This window comes from Melospiza georgiana, chromosome Z (genome assembly GCF_028018845.1).
Source record: "Melospiza georgiana isolate bMelGeo1 chromosome Z, bMelGeo1.pri, whole genome shotgun sequence".
Classification (NCBI taxonomy): domain Eukaryota; kingdom Metazoa; phylum Chordata; class Aves; order Passeriformes; family Passerellidae; genus Melospiza; species Melospiza georgiana.
Window position 1 is genome coordinate 45,150,347 of NC_080465.1, and position 18,057 is coordinate 45,168,403.

The 18,057-nt window shown below is 39.0% G+C and overlaps 1 protein-coding gene across 1 annotated transcript in view; it reads right to left on the bottom strand.

Moving 5' to 3' along the window:
- The window catches only part of MAST4 (microtubule associated serine/threonine kinase family member 4), a 276,965-nt gene that overhangs the window by 154,848 nt on the left and 104,060 nt on the right, over nucleotides 1-18,057 (bottom strand). Inside the window, exon 4 of the mRNA XM_058043349.1 lies at nucleotides 8,691-8,765. Within this exon, the coding sequence (XP_057899332.1) occupies nucleotides 8,691-8,765 (75 nt within the window). The remainder of the gene's footprint in view (nucleotides 1-8,690; nucleotides 8,766-18,057) is intronic.

Here is an 18,057-nt window from a genome sequence, read left to right on the forward strand (position 1 = left end):
TCGCTCTCCACAACTGCCTGACAAGTGGGTGTAGCCACATGGAGGTCAGCCTCTTCTCCCAGGCAACAAGAGACAGGATGAGAGGAAATGGCCTCGAGCTGCACCAGAGAAGGCTCGAGCTGGACATCAGAAAGAAATGCGTTCCTAAGCACTGGAATAGGCTGCCGAGAGAGGTGGTGGAATCACCATCCCTGAAGGTGTTCAAGAAATGACTGGACATAGCACTAGTTGGTCAGCAGGTCAAAGATTTGCACTAAAGGTCTTTTCTAAACTACATGATTCTGTGAATAACATAGTTCTCAGTGAAAAAAAAAAAAAAAAAACAGTCTTTTTGAAGACACAAACCTGACCTCAGTATGGTGGAAATACTTCCCAACTCTGGTGTGACCCAACATTCCCCAACTCCCGTTCTAGGCCAATATTTCAAAATATAGATCACTATTTGGTCCCACTCCACCCACTTTTTTTGGTCCCACTTTTTTTGTGTCCATACTATGCATTCCACACCTAAATGAGGTTGCATGCTGACTAATTTAACCGTATTTTAAGACTGACTTGAAATTTCTGTAATATTTTTTGCATAAATACTAGCATTTATTCTAGCCAAACTATTTATAATACTATTTCTGCCACAGCTACTTCTATTTTTAATCAACTGGGAAGCATGCAAGCAACACTGAGATGGAGATCACACATCTGAAGTAACAGCTGAAAATATCTAATTATAACTTGGTATTGCCTTGTATAGAATTAAGGTTTTAGTAAGGAGAAAAGGGAGTACTATGGATTTTTTCCCCCAGTTTGGTGTAGAATGTTTCCAAACCTATCTAGTGCAATGAATATTACACTACTGACACACTGACTAGGCCAGGAGAATCATTTTATAAGGAAGACAATTTTAACTTGCCAGGGAGGATCCATCCATAATATTTGACTGTAACATATCTTCTGTTTCTATTTATACACCTACCAGACTCTCTAACCTTTGGTAAACATAACTTTCTAGTAATCAACTGGCCATGAAATAAACCTTCTGTCAGCTATTGCCACACAGTAGTGCTAGGGAATAGTGCTTCATTCTCTGCACTCCCTTGCCTACTAGAAGATTTCTTTTTTATATTAGCAGATCCTATGAGGAACACATTGCACTAATATTCTACTCTAACAATAAGATTCTCTGATTTGTGCTGATTTTATGGTAAAAAGCAGTAAAATTTTAGGAGTCTAGGTTTAAAATATACTTAAGGTGGAGCCTAAAAAGATACCAAATAGCAGCTGATCCATCTAGCTATTTATTATCAATAGCCATATACAAATTATTATTTTTAATGAGACCTCTCAACTATTTAAGACCTTCAGTCTAGGTTTAACAGGTAGAAACATGGTTCTCAGCAGTAAACTATTTCTTTACAATTACAAATCATGAGCCACTAAGACAGAAAAAAGCTGTAGAAAAATTTTATCAATTCAAAATGTACAATAAATTACTGGTTTAAATTCAGAAATTACTTTATAAGCAAGCAAGTATCAGATTTTTTAAAAAAATGTTCTGCAGAAATTGTTCAGTGTGAGTTGAGGGATTACTTGGCTGCGTAATTAATTGATAGGGTACTCACACCAGAATGAGTGTAAAAGCAAACTATCTGTGCTGAAATGTCTTCTCTCTTCACAGTTTGGAGTTTAATAAATTCATTCTTCTACAGTGTTTTTTCCAAGCTAACAAAATTCTCAATAACCTTCATAATTGTTAAACAGATGTTCCTAATTTACACCTGCACCCTTATCTGAATGCAGCTTTATTTATGCAGTGAAACACAAAAAAGTTCGAAAATTGTCTGAATGCTTTCCCTTGTAACTCTTTCTCAATTCCATGCTCCCATATCAAATTGGCTTTTATTTAACTGTTAACTTTCACAGCTTTATAAATGCATGTTTTATTTTGTCTTACAGATCATAGCTACTAGAGCACTTTCTTTAATTTTGTCTAGCTGTGTCCACATTTGTGACACACTAAGAAGCTCCAGCAAACAAAATAACCAGAAACCCTTTATATTAAGCTTCTGTTTCAAGGTACCACCAGCTAATGTAAATATATTAATGCAATGTAATACAGCAAAAGCTATTTAGAGATTACATCTCTACTACTTCCATGTAAATCTGAGAACCAATTCTGCTTTGTAGGTCAGGCAGACAAGTCAGAATCCCCAGTGTCTCAGCATCTTTTATACTTCACTTTTTTTTAATGGTGTGACTACATCAGTGGACGAGGACAGGGTTATCGGTATCATTTATCTGCACTTCTCTAAGGCCTTTGACACAGTCCCCTACAACATCCATCTCTCTAAAGTGGAGACAGATTGATTTATTGGGTGCAGTGGGTGGACAGTTATGTGGATAAAGAATTGGCTGGGACAGTCGACACAGAGGCAGTGATCAATGGTTCAGAATCCCAACATACAAGACAAGCAATGTCCCTCAGGGGTCCTTAAGCATTATTTAATATCATCCTTAATGACAACAGACAAAGGAATCAAGTGATCCCTGAGCAAATTTGCAGATTTCCGCAAGCTGAGTGATGCAGTTGACACACCTGAATAACAGGAAGCCATCAAGACAGACCTGGACAGGCAGGAGAAGTGGGACCATGGGAATCTCACGAGTTTTAACAAGACGAAATACAAGGTCCTGCACCTGAGTTGGGGCAACTCCCAGTATGAAGCTTCAGGACAAACACATTGAGAGCACCTCTGCTGAAAAGCACTTGGGGGTGCTGGTGGCTGAGAGGCTGGACATGACCCAGCCATAGGCACTCATACCCCAGTAAGTCACACGTGTCCTGGCCTGCATCAAAGCAACACGGCCAACAGGGCCAGGGAGAGGATTCCGTCCCTCTGCTCTGCTCTGCTCTGCTCTGCTCTGCTCTGCTCTGCTCTGCTCTGCTCTGCTCTGCTCTGCTCTGGTGAGACCCCACCTGGAATACTGTGTTCAGTTCTGAGGTCCCCAGCACAGTAAAGATATTCACTTGTTGAAATGAGTCCAGAGGAAGTCATCAAAATGACAAGAAGGATGGAGCACATCTCCTATGAAGAAAAGGCTGAGAGAATTGGGATTGTTCATTTTTGAAAACAGATGATTTCAGGTACCCAGTACCTGAACAGAGTCTAAAAACAATGGAGACACCTTTTTACAAGGGCATGTAGTGAGAGGAAAAAGAGTAATGCCTTCAAACTGAAAGGGGGCAGGTTTAGATTGGGTATTAGGTGTTGAGGAAGATGAAACAGGAAAGCCTTATAAATATGATTGTCTGGCAAAAGATTTTGAGAATATAGAAACTATAAGCAAGACTGAAATGAAAGCAAGCTTTGAGATTCCTTAGTTAGCGAACAATTGGAAAACAATGGTGTGGCCAGACTGAAGGTAATCCCCTTTTGATGGAACAACACCCTCTGCTTGCAGACAGCTCCAAGGGTCAGACCAGACCCTACTAGCTTAGCAGAAGGGGTCCAAAGAGTAGTTTTTAGGGTTTAAAATGTAATAACACAGTATGGTAATGTAATGATTCTTATAGGCTGCATGTAAATGCCGTAGGATTTGTATATTATACTAGATTGGTTAGTGAGAATTAGAATATTCAGCACAGAAGAAGATTTATTGTATTGTAACAGGAACTTCGCTCTCTTACTCTCTTATCCTCTCATCCTCTCTACCCCTCTCTTCTCTCAAGCCTGCTCTGAGCTGTGGCTGGCAGCTCCCAGCAGGACCCTGTACACATGCCCTTTGCAATAAACCACAAGTTCCACGACCTGGCTTCAGAGATCTCTCATCTCTGTCCATCCCAACTGTCCTACCCCCTGATGCTCCTACAATTAGGAACAAAGTTTTTCCTGTGAGGCTGGTGAGGCACTGGAACAGGCTGGCCTGTAGAACCTGTAGATGTCCCATCCCTGGACATGTTCACGGCCAAGCTGAATGGAGTTCTGGTCTAGAAGAAGACGTGCTTGCCTATGGCAAGTGATCTTAAGGTCCTTTCCAATCCATACCATTCTATGACTGTCTAATTGTTTGAAGTTTAGCTTTCCCTGATTTGCAGTAGATCAAACATGAGCTCATAGCTGTCCATAACCTAACAACTCTACTCTCTTTTGACAGGACGGGCCAAGATCCTCTCACCTCAGGAAACATTAGTCTCACTAAGGCAATACAGCGTGTTCCTTGCTGCTTTGGGTCACCCAAATCACTGACCCAGAAATGCACTTCATCAGGGTCCAGGACAAGCAGACACAAGTGAATCACTGCAATCAGATGACCACAGATGAAAGTTCTTCTGGGTAATTTGTAACTCAGAGTCCTCTGACTCACACAGCACTGCTGCTGCTCTCATGAGACACACTGCGTTGCCTCCAAGTCTCCCAAATATTCCCCCATAACCATGAGGTTAGGAGACAGATGCAGGAAAGTCAGGACATGCAGAATTAAATGCCAGAACAAAGCCCAGCAGAATGTAGGCACAAAACCAGTATTCCTTTACAAGTTTGTGATGATCTTGACCCAAGCCCAAATAGCATCCCTGATACAGGCAACAATCCCTGCAAGCTGTGCAAGCTGAGCTTCCACTACATCCTGCCACCTGGGCAAACAGCTGCTACACAGGAAGGGAAAAGGAATAAAAAGGATCTGACCAGTCTTTACAGTGCGAAGATACAAAACAACATTTTCAAAGTAACAAGTTTGTTTGGTTTTAATTTTTTTCTTTGTTTTTTGGAGGGATTTTTTGTGTGCGCGTGCATGTGTGTGTGTGTGTAGCATGTTTTTTTAAACTAGGAGAGCTGAACTAACTAGCCTAAAGAAAAGCATGTGAGACTTGTTGATGGCAACTTGCCATCTTTGGTCCAAAAGCAGGCAAAATAGTCCTTGGTTTGGCATAACAAGACCATGAGGCTTCTGTGCACCTGTACCACCAGGAACAACTGGTAGCGCTTCCTGAGGCAACAAATGAGTGCAACAAAACAAACAGCTGGAGAAGTTTTGCCAGACTTGCCCTTCTACAGCTTCCTAATCTGGAAATACCTGCAAAACTGACTCTCAACCGTATTCCTAGTCTTGATCAGGAGAGCATCCTCACTCCCCCATAGCCCAAGAATGAACGATCAATGATCTGTAGGCCCAAGTGGTAGACGCGGCTGTCAAAAGGCACTGCAGCAGATGTGTCTGCAGAGAGACAAGGATGCAGCTTAAGTCATTGGTAGGACTGGGACATAGGCTGCACTGATGTTGCCCTTTGAAATTACTGGAGTTCAACTTTCCCAGCTGAGTTACAACTTCATGAGGGAAAGTTGGGGGCTTTCTTCACCAGCTGCCTTGCAAAGGGATTCCTTGAGGTGGAGTGCTTTCTGGTCAGGTTGTCACAGTAACAACTGGTAAGGGCAATCTTGCCACACAACAGGAAAGATGAATTCTGATGACACTCCTACTGACTTACAGCAGTCTGAAGGTGACTGACAGCAACAGTAGTTCTCAAAGTGCAACAGGAATACAAAGGAGAGACATAGTTTGTCTCTCTGAAGCCCTGTGCTAACAGCACTTCCCTACTTTACTTTCATAGTGATTTGAATAGTAAGTACTGACGATTACACTCTGCCTGAAGCACATCCTTGGAACACAGATGAGCCTTTGAAGAACACCATATTACCCCCTTTTGTTAATCAGTCTTAATCAGTTAATCAGATTAACCATGCACAGGCCACACTTTGGCCAGCCAAATCTGCTCAGGGTTTCTCCTCCAACCAGTACGTAATCAGCTGCAATGCCTGCTTCAAGACAATTTGTCTTCTTTCCTTTTCTTGAGTAGTCTCAGCCCATAGAGAGTAAATGCAGTACAGCCCCAACAGTCCTGAAAATCACCTTTTCACACTTCTCATGTCCACTTCCAGGACATGTCCCATGTAGAGCAGCAAACTATGCCACCTTGTCCTATAATCACCAGGCAATATCCCTACTCCAAAACTTTCCGGTGAGCTGCCAAGGCCAAATCCAGATTCTGCATTCCATCAGCTGGGCCCATCTGAGTGGGGTCTGGCCACAAGTTAACATGACATCTCCCAGATCCGAAACCCAGATAAGTATTAGACACACGTTATGTCACAAGAGGTTTAGATTGAGTATTAGGAGCAATTTCCCCCTGAAAGGATGGTCAGGCAGTGGAACAAGGGTCCCAGGAAAGTGCAGAATCGCCATCCCTGGAAGTGTTTAAAAGATATGTAGATACAGCACTTGGGGACACGGTTTAATGGTGAATATGGTGCTGGGTTAACAACTGGACTGGATGATCTTTGAGGCCTTTTGAGAACTTTGACAATTCTACGATTCCATGAGCCCAAAGCACATCATTCAAGCCCCTGCCTGTGACCCATGCACAAAAGAAGGGAGAAGGCATGCAGGAAGAATGAGGAAACAAAGAAGTGAATAGCTCAAATTACCTCAGCCAGACTGGGGATGTACAGTACTTTCAACTGTCGATTTCAAGAACACAGCAAGGGGGTGGGTGGGTGAGAAGAAAAGCGCAGATACCTAGGACATAAAGCTTGGCACCTATTCTTCACTGAGAAATGTGCAACAGAGAAGAGGAAGAGAAGGCATGGCTGGTAGCACATATGGGTACAGGTGCTTGTTAGTTTTATAGGCTTGCCATGTCCAAGTACTGCCCACTCAGTGAAATGTTACCAAAGAACAGGACTCAGAAGACCACTGTTCCAGATTTTCACCAGTGCCTTGCCTGGATAGTGAGGGAGATTATGTGAGTGACCTGCAGATCACAGAGAACTATGAACTTACAGTTTTTCTCTTCTCTCCCACTGGCACTCAAAAAGTGCTTCATATTTGCCTTCTCTTTTCTCCTCCCCTCCTTCTTCTTTCCTCTTTTCTCTCTTCTTCCTTCTCTCTCCAGACATATTTTAATCAAAACAAAACACTAAACCAGAGCAGTGTTCTTAGTATGTGCTGAGAAGTTTTTTCTAAGCAGCTGGTCATGCTGAAACTGGTGGCAGTCATTGCAGGGGGAGAGGTGGAGCTGATGTGGTCTGTGGTAACAGCCCCCCTCTGGATGCTGGTTTAGCAGAGCTGAGCTGCTGACATGCTCCCAGTGCATCAGGATGTTCTCCCAGCAGCAAAGAAAATAAAGGACACTGGCTTAGGACTCTAAAAACACCAAGCAAGACCCTTTCTGGTCCTTCTGTCCCACACAAAACAGAAGAGCAAATACTAAGGTTACTCTTAGCTACCACACTGAGGTTTCAACAGCACACCTATGTATATTCAAACATACAGTAGGGTACTGGTACTAAAAAGGTGAAAAAACACAGGTAAACTAGGTAAGAGGAGGGAGCAAAACCTAGCACACTTATGTCCACAGAATTGCACTTCAGCAAACATTTTTCCTTTACACATTGAGGCTCTACACATTGAGGAAATTACTTGACTCTAGTAAACAGTAATGCACACAGAAAGTGGCTTGTCAAGAGTCTAGGCTGATACCTGTGTGTGTGTGTGTGTGTGTGGATAGATAGATAGATAGATAGATAGATAGATAGATAGATAGATAGATAGACAGACAGACAGACAGATAGATAGATATGCTTTGGGGTGGTTTTTTTGGGGTATATGTGTGTGTTTGACTGACTTTTGCTTCTTTAAACCCCAAAAAGCCCTTCCCCAGACCCCCAAAAGGATATCTTAGTATTGATAATGTTGCTACATGCTGAAAGAAATGGCAAAAGTCAACATTACTAATACCTAATGAATTAACACATATAAAAACTGAAGGAATCAGTATGACAACAGTACTTGGAATCCTAATTGAAATATAAGACAAAACAGAGAACCAGGGCTTTTCTTTCATAACCAGACTGCTATCACAGACTTACTTCAACCTGTATCAAAAGTTGTATGTAAATACTGCAATCAATTCTTCAGTATCTCAAATAAAGTGAAAAATGGGATTTCCAGGCAGTGATAGTAATGGATACACAGTTTCATATTTGCTGAAGTATCACAAAAAAGTAGCACAAAATAAATACAGGTGAACAGTGATGCTCTAAAATGTGCACTATATTTTATTTCATTAAAAGTTACATAGTAAAATCAACCTCAGTGAACCTATCAAGTTTTCTGAGTACAACTCTAAAAAGGTGGAACGGCCTTATGAACTAGCAAGTACTGCTATTGCATCTGCTCATATAATCTTTTGATGTCAGTCTATTTTTTTACACTGAAACTTTGTATTGCTTCATAGCGCTTGATAATAATGTTTGATTATTTCTATATCCTTGCCAATTTTTTATTCAATGAAAGCCTTCTGCAGTTTAAGAATGAGACAAACAAACTGCACAAGGATTTACAAAAAGACACCACACAAACTGATAAAAGTGAAGTGGAACTTTTCATAGAGTTTCCATTACACTTTGCAGATACAAACAAAATCTCCCCACAACTTTAAAGTTAAAAAGCAACTGCTGCACTTGAGGAGCAATCAATCCAGCGCTGAAGTTCACCTTTAGAGATAGTGATTATATTACTTGCAGATGAGTAAAAATAACTAAATCCCCCACCAAGCACATAGAGCTTCTCTCCAGCAACAAACCCTCTGCTGACACAACATTCCATTTTAGAAATGGTCCTTCAATAAAGGCACTCACTTTTGTAGCTGATGGTTCCACTAGTCTCTGACGGTGGCGCGCTGAGCTGAAATGACTCTTCTGAGGCGTCCCTTCCTGACAGTGAATGAAGAAAGGAGAGGAAGAACAGAGGAAATGGGGGCAATGGATCGTGGAGGGGATGGAATGGAAGATGTTGGAGAAGGGAGAGGGAGAGTATTTAACTGAACTGTATTTTCACTAACTTTGAAAAAGTTTTATGACATCAATTCAAGTAATACCACTTTACAAATATCAGAAAGAAAATTAAGCATTTGCTTTAAAAAGCAGCCTCTCAAGGCTTTTCTATATGTTTCTATTATTCACACACATTTAATAATGCTGTCTCCTATAAATCCACATATACACACAAGTACACATGCACACACATACATACACTTCATTTTCAGATACACATATTAAAGTTAAACATTCATTTCACTTTCCCAAAGTATACACATTATCTTACATTTTCTATATCAACTTAAGCAGTTAAACACAAAACCCCCATCCAACTGGATTTATGCTTCAACACAAACATCAAAATCTCCTCTAGCAAAATAAGATTTTTTTTAGATTCATATTGTCTACCCAGACCTGCAATAATCACCTTAAATTCTGGAGACTTTTACGTTACAGAGATTAATGTCCTTGCCTGAGAAAACTGAGAAAGACCAGGCTCACACAGGTGAAAGGTAATTATTTTCTCTTAGAAGGCAAAACCTGAAAGAGCATTCATCTGAAAAATAATCTGAAACTGATAGTCTTCATTACACGTGCAATACAACAAGAGATTTTTCCAGGATATGAGACAGTGGTTCCAAATATCTGCTTAATATCCTGCAGTCAGAAGTGCAACATTTAGTTTCTTCCCTAAGACACTTCAAATACGCTGCGTCAATCTCTCCAGAAACTTTCCAGTTTTGAAAGCCCCTCATTGCTGTAGCAAGTACGAACTCTGTTATTTCAGGTATGTGTCTGAAGGGAAGAAGATATGGGTGAAGAGCCTCCTTCTAATCACAGGAATCAGAGGATGAAAATTTACAAGACTTATTTTTTCTTTCTTTTTTTCCTTTTTCTTTCGGAACCAATACACAATTCTTTTAAGAGTCTTCCCTAAAAGAAAAGTCACAGTATTTTAAAAATATAAGACAGACCTGCTCCTATTTCTGAAAAGATATTCACAGGGCTTTTTAAATGAAAATACAATGCTACTCAAATATTTTTCAAGATCTCAAGATTTGTTTTTCAAAAAGCATTTTTATAAAAGTAGTTTTTTACACCTCCTTAACAAAAAGGCTTCTACTTCTGGCATGACATCACATAACAGAATCAGCCCTGTAGCTCAAAAAGATCTGGTGGAAATAATCAACGATTACAGCCACCACAGGAAGATAATATCATAGTTCACCAAATCTACAACAGCAGTAGTGCAATCTAGCTCTACTCCATAGAACCAGCATTACAGAAAAAGTAATTATCCAATACTTGCCTAACACTTGGTTACAATTGCAGAAGACTGTTCTGCTGATGGCAATGTACTTTGGTAACATTCCATTACTGGTGTAATGGACTAAAATCAGCAGTAAGTACAATGGCGAGAAGGTAAAAAAGAAGGTAAAGAAGACCTTTACACTTCTTCTTTAACAATTTCTTTTAAAAATTCTCAACGCCCTTGCCATTATAATCTAACATCAAATTTTATATAATTACCAACAGAAGCCTGAAAAGGGTCTCCTCCCTGTCATAGTTTGGAAATGATGGTAGAGTCAACTTAACCTGGACATAAGCTAGCAAAAGTGCAGAACTTCAGAGGCCCTACCTTCTTCCATATTATGGTTATTAGCTATTCTAACACGGGATCCTGTACTTAACTGAGAACCAAGAATTCTTCTTCCCTTATTCACATTTTTCTTTCTTTCCTATCTCTCCTTCAGAATGCTTTCTAGAAGCAGTTGAGAGCTAGCACGAACACAGTTAACACAGGAAAAACCCCAATACAGCACCAATACCATTTCAGAAGCAAAAATGTGTACCTAAATTGATGTGATTACTCCTATGAAAAAGGAAAGTCAGAGTTCAGACTACTGAATGTTTATGTGGGCTGTTCCTTCAATCACACCAGCCAGGACAACATCCTGAATCAGAATATATTAACAGTTCGCTTTTTAGCCCAAAACAGTCAGGGTAGACTTCATGCATACTATCCCATGCAGGGATGGTAGTTTATCATCAGGATACGTGAAGGTTCAACTAAGATCAACAAGAGATTTAAAAAAGCTGGAAAGAAGCTGGTTCTTTCACTATGGAAAAATTAGATATTGAGCATTTGAAGGCATTAGAGACATTAGACTGTACAGGTTTTGCATCGTAATGTCATGTTCCTTAGTACTGCATTTCAGCTGATAAAAACAGAAACCTTCTGCCAATGTCAGCAGTAGGTACTCTTCCGTAAAGGGTTATCTAATAAGGGCTGACAAACCAGAGTCAATGTCACAAAGACACGGCAATCTTTAAAAAACAAACAAAAAAAAATTCCCCCAAAAAACCCCACGCCAACAAAAACCTACATGCTGAAAAGACTTAAGCATTCAGAGTCACTGCAGTTATTACCAGTAAAGCACATACAGTAGATCCATGATACCCTTGAAGGATGAATGTCCTTGAGAGAGGAAGCAGTCAGTTGCAATTATAAGTTGATATAATAAAACTACTGTCAGAAAACTTGTAAAAGCCAACACAATTCACATCAACAAGGACAGCTAAAGGAAAAACTGAAGGATCCTAAATAATTCTGTGGTACGGTATTTTAGTATTTTAGTTAGGTGGCATGCAAAAAATCAGCATGGGAGCAGAAAGAGACAGAGGCTTATTTCATTTAACAGGTGAGTAATCCAAGAAATAATCTTGTGGGAAACACACATCTTGGGGTAAGAAAAAACAAAACAAAAAAACCTACATAAAAGCAAAAACACACACCCCACAAAAAAAAAAAAAAAAAAAAAAAAAAGGCAACACAGGGGCAACAAGTATTGCACATAGTTTATTTCAAAGTCACAGAAGCCTGAAAATAGCTGTGAGGAGAAAATATGCTTTTGGCTGAAGAGGCTGGTAGCTAATTCAGCTATGTATAGGCTCTATATAGGCTCTAATACAGATACCAAAAGCAGTTTCCATTAAGAGCAGCTACCATTCACTGTGTGGCAGTTCTCATGAAAACAGCGGTATCAAGAGAAAAGCAAAAATAGCAAGTGACAAAACATGTGGTCTTATCTGAAGAGATTTCTACCTCCAGACTGAAGTGGCCACAGATCTCTTTTTTTCCTCTCCATTTTTATTGGCTGCCAGAGCAAGATCTGAAATAAGTGGCAAAAAATTCCACACTGAGGAGTTGAATTCACCAACAAACACCACAGCTCGTCTCTGACAGATCTGCAAGTATTTAGCACTGAAGTAAAAATAATTCACAGACACAATTCCATCCACATAAAACTGGGCAAATCCTTATGCTGACAAGGCTATTTCTATGTTTTTACATTAATGAGTGTCATACTGAAGATTACCTCCTCATGTGCCCTCAAACCATGATCGTTCTAAACATGCTTCCTCCCCCAAGACTAGCCCTGGGCTATCTCAAGATACATCTGTGCCCATCAAGTCCCTGCCACATCTTTACGTATCTATGACTGATACACAGAGGTGTCCTACAGAGATGACTGAGCATCCTGGCATTTGAGTTGAGCAATAGCTACAGCAAAACTTATGGCCAAGACCTGCCGTCATAGCCAAGACTGTATCTAAACTTTTTGTTACTTTCCCTTACATGGCAATCTACCTCCTGTTGTATAGCATCTCACACTAGATGCAGCTGTTCTATTCAACTACCAAACCACTACACTGTATATTTTTAACTGCTCTGAAGATTCCTTTTTTCTTTCTTTCTACTGCAATGTGAAAATGTTACTCTGTTATAATTCATCTCTTTAGGAGGGCTATGTAAATACAGCTGTGAGGGTACAGCAAAAATACAAGAAAGGACAAAGCAAATAAGAAAATAAGGAACAAAAATTATGTGTTAGAATGTGATGTGTTTAGTCTGATTTTATCTTTCTTGCCTCAAAAGGGCCAAGATATCAGCAACAAAGAATGCCATTCAACTTCTGATAGCTCAGTAGTTTTAGGATATAGCAAAGGAAGCAGTAAATATTGTGGGATGGCTACATAATCAAGTCATTTCACATTACTAAAAACTTCAACAGCAGCACTGCAACACTAATTTACCATATTACCCAGTTATGTTTTTATTAATTATATTACACAATTCAGAAAGTCAGCATGCTACATCAGCATTAGTATTTCTTCCTACACACAGCTTACCTGCTGAAGAGATCTGTGAACATCACCAAGGCCATCTCTATCAGATATCTGCTTGGTAAAAGCTACTGGTGATTAGACTGGGTCCATCCAGTTATGATCATTTCATACTTAATCCTTGAAGTGTGTCAGTAGATAAAATTTTGACAACTGTTTTATTCTATTACATTCTATCTGTTATAAAGTTATGTCTTATCTTCTGTAAGGTCACCAGTAGCTTTGCAGTCTTGTACAAATAAATTTCTCTGTGTTTCAACTTACCAGAGATAATGAAATGCTATTCCTATTTCAGCAATAACATGAGACTAGGAAAGAGGAAAAAACAAAAGATATAGGGAGACTCAAAAGGTAAATTATTCAAATTTTGAGTGTTATGGGTGCAGATTGGTTAATCAGCTTTTCATAATGAAACAGGAGGGAAAAAGTAGTCGTTACAGGCACTGGGGCCTTTTTCTCATAAAGATTAATTCAACGTATTAGAACAATTTGATACTTCATGAGAGATAGAGGTAGCAGGGATGTGCAGAAAGGGAGGGAGGCTGTACACATTTTGTTCTCACAAAAATTCACAAAACTAGACAGCAGAACATACTCTCCCCACAGGGCATGATACTGAAAATTCACCAACACTTAAAGGGTATACAGTGTGGAAAAGCTGAATTACTCAAGGTGACATGCAAATAATGCAACAGATTGATGATGACACTATGAGAATCAATTTAGGCAAAGACAGACCAGAAGGTGTTCAGAAGCTTGGAACTTATCCTTCTGATAACATAGTATAATCTAAAAATGTCTACACGCCCTTGTGCTGGTGCAAGAGGTAACAAACAATGCAGTATAATCCTGCATCATAGTCTCCATGACTTCAAAGTAAGCTGAATTCAAACTACTCATTTTTGTAAAACAGAGCAGCAGACAGTAGGCAAATCAGCATGCCAAGTGTGGGGGCAGGACCATGTTATAAATTGTAACACACAGTCCTTTTCTCTCAGCTTTAGATTCAAGCAAGTGCAAACTGTTTTGGGATTTACTGGGGGGAGGGGGGTGTTGGTGTGGCTTAGTTTTTAACTACTAAGATGTTCATTTCCTGCTGATGTCCACTGCCCCAAAATTTGAATTTAGGTGTAATACTTGACTAGGCTCTGAGCCAAGCTTTATAGGCTGATCAGGAAAGCTCTTTCTGCTTCAGAGGCATCTCACAGCAGAAAAAAAGCATAGTTAAGTAAGAAAGATTTCTACATAGTTAGGGAATTTGAAAACCAGTCATAACTGTTTGTCAGTTATTTGACAAACAATGTCACATTATGGCACAACTGACAATCCTTACAGCCAAGGCAAGATATCATGTCAATAAAAAGCAACACACATGTGCAGTTTCAATTTTGAATGGTAAGAAAACAAATCCTTGAAAACTATCTCCCAAACAGAACACGAACCAAAGGCCAGGAATGCATCTTGCACCAATTAAGCTGTCAGCAACAGAAAGTACTGGCAGATGAAAAAATCATCTCAGGTAAATTTCTGTATCACATTCTTGCAGCACAGCAACAGATGTTAAATCCTGAGTAACAAAAATGTGTAACTAACATGTTTACTGAAATTGCTTGGCAGTCTAACACATCAGTGTGCCAGACACTCTCCTAGTTATGGAACTCCCCTCTTCTCCCTAACCACATCCAGTTCTATGCAGACAATCATTGCAGCACTTGAACAAAGAACATTGGGCCATTTTGAAGGAGAAAAGGGCAAGAACTGTTTTTTGACAGGATCCTCATTGATTACTGCATTTCCTCACTGGTACTAGAGAGAACACACATGAAAAATGGATGCTTTAAATAACACCTTTTTTCTAGAACAGCTCCTGCGCAGAAAGTCATCCATTTAAAAGTGACTGAAATCTTCCCCATGTATCTCCTGAGAGCCTGGAGACAGGAAAACACACTTCACAAACCTATAAGCCAGACCAGCTTTACTGGATTCAGCATCAGAAGAGGTTAGTATTGATTTGTCAGATAGACTTCACATCAGAAAGAAATCACATTGAAATAATTGAAGGTGTCTTTAGGGTGAAACAGGCAATCAAAAAGCACACACTACTACATTTTGAAGCAGTGCTAAAAAACTAACTGGAAGCTTCCATTCTTCCTCTTAAAATAAAGGAAGAGGCATAAGGTGCTACAGGAACCATTAAAAGACATCAGCCCTAAGCATACAAAAATAAATACACAGGAACAGAAATGTAGAAAACATAATGCATGCACAAAAAAGGTGATTGTTCTCTTGTTATTCTACTCTAAAACCCCCGAACACCATAAAAAATCAGACAAAAAAAAATCAGTTGCAAAGTCTTCTAACAAATGCTCAAAAATATTCAAGCCCTGATCTTCAATCTCAATTAGATAAGACTAGCATTTTCCCGTGACTATAAGGAGAATGTAAGAAAGAATGCCAGAAGACAAAAAGGAGAAAAACAAATTTGGCATTGCTGGTTAGGCAAATTGCATGCAACAGAAAACAAATTCCAAAGACTCATGAAAAAAAATTGTGCTGAAATGTAAGGAGTAAAACAATGCAAAGTCCTAAAAGCAAGAAAGACAACCACTGTTTGAGAAATTACACTGAAGCAACAGTCAGCCAAGATGCTGCTGCAGTCTAGCAGGCTCTAGTCTCTTCAGAAGATCACAGTCATATGCAAAGAGGTCTTTGCAGTTACCTCACACAAATACATTTGTTAAGGATTAAATCTCTTGTCACAGCCACAAAACAAAGCAGGTAAATGCAGTAATACCCCCTACTCAAGTCATAGATGTGATACGCTCAACCTCAAATCTTCTCTGCTGAAAATCAACTCAAAAAAATCGTAGATTTTGGCTACCCTGTCCTAAAAACAATTTTGAACTCTTGCCTCCAGACAGTAGCAAATACCCATGACTAAAGTAACAAATATTAAAATGCTCTTTATGCTTGAATGTTAAAGCCTTCTACTTATCATTGTCAGTCTAATAATACACCACACCTGACTACTACTTTGCTTACACCAAATTAACTGTGATACTCTTCAATGTCAAAACACAAATACACCCCTCTGTCTTGAAGAACTGAAAGAGACGAGCACATGAATATAGAATCAGAGTAACATGAAATGTAGCTCTTACTCTTGTCACAAACATTTGCTCTTATTTTTCATTTATATTATTCCTTCCTTATTGAAGTTCTCAACATTTACTAAAATCTCAAAAAAAAAAGTAATTTAAAACTAAAAAGCTGGGTTCCCAAGGGGCACTGAAGTCCTAAAATCAATTTTCCACTCATAACCTAAATTTTCCAGCTGTGCTCATGAGTGTTGTATTCATAAAAGACAAGAGTTTGGGGAATACTTCCAGGTTCTTCTGCACACAAATTCTGACTGCTGAATTCCCCTAATGTATCTGCACAACTTGGGTACATACCACGAGGCTTTTTTTAAAGCAACTGAAATGGTATTCTTCTAGTGGCATAATTTAAAGCAAAGTGGTAAAACACCTTAAAAAACCCTTTTCATATCAAAAGAACTCAGAAGTTAAAGCAAGCGCACACTTTCATACAATTAGCACATTTTCCTTACTCTTCACATAGAAAGAGAAAGTTACACTGAGGAACAGGAGAGAATCTACATTAGCTGAAAAACATCTCCAGATATGTTTCTGTATTTGATATAACATGATTAATCTTTAGAGAATACCAAAAATACTCAAATACACAAAACACATGCAGAAACATGCACACTTCAAGCTGTAGCTTTATAGGACTTAAAATACTATCAGAAGACATGACATTATTTCTACAAAACATATCAATGCACTCAAGTCAATTTTACAGGGCAGATATGCTGAACTATTTCCAGATTCCAGACAGCTGAAAGTGAAAAAACATGTATTGCTTCATAACAGTAACTACTAGTTACCAAAAGCTCATCTTCTAATCACAGACCATCCAGTAAGTTTGATTACTAAAACGTTTTCTTCAGATTTGATCACTTGCAACATTTTCTTTTACAGAACCCAGACAAGGATGGAATATTTTACTTTGTGCTGCTAAAACCAGATCTCCTATTTCTGATAGTAAAGCTTAAACTTGTAATATTTTTCAATGTGCATGTGCATAGCTTTGAAATAATGTCTTGGTTGGGGAGGATAAGCAGATGTCATAGAAGTGTTACGTAACATCCTTATGAAACTAAGCCAAGCATATATACACAAAACAAAGGAATTTCATAAAGGACAAAGTACTCCAAATAAAATATGCACTGTAAAAACCTGGTATTTCGCTGCTGAAGTCTCTGAAGAGCTTGTTTTTTATCAAGGGCACAGAAAGTGAGTGCAAGTATCCTTTTTGTCTCTAATCCCAGCTGTTGTATGCCACTGAGAAGCACTAAACTGTAGACCTAAAATCAAGGGGGACTTGAATGAAGGGAATCCAAGAGGAACACGAGTTACAAACTGAGACAAAGTAATTGAATAAGATTACAGAAAGCAAGAGTTGATGACAGAAGACAATGATGTTCTGACTTACCTTGGATGAAGCAAGGATCCTACAGAGAATAAGGTTAGCATTGCAGAAGTTAGTGCTACGTGTATAAGAGGAAAAGTAAACCCAAGAAAATGAGATCAAAAACAATTATGAAATTGCAGTATTGAATGTTTTGCTTTGAAATCATAGCAATAACTTACAGATTTTTATGTAATTTTAATGTTCAAATGAATAATTGGTAGTGTTACAAGCAATTTGAAGCAAATATTGCCTCAGTCTAATAGAAGGAATTAACAGCATCTGAAAGCCTGTGGGCAATTTTGAGAAAAGTGCTAACTTAACAAATCTAAAACTTTTGACTTTTAAAGCAAATGTAGTTTATCAGTTGGTTAAAGCAAACACAAAATCATTATGTAAAATATGACACATGAACCAGCATCACAATCAAAACTGCATCACATTGAAAGGAAGCAACTTATAAAAG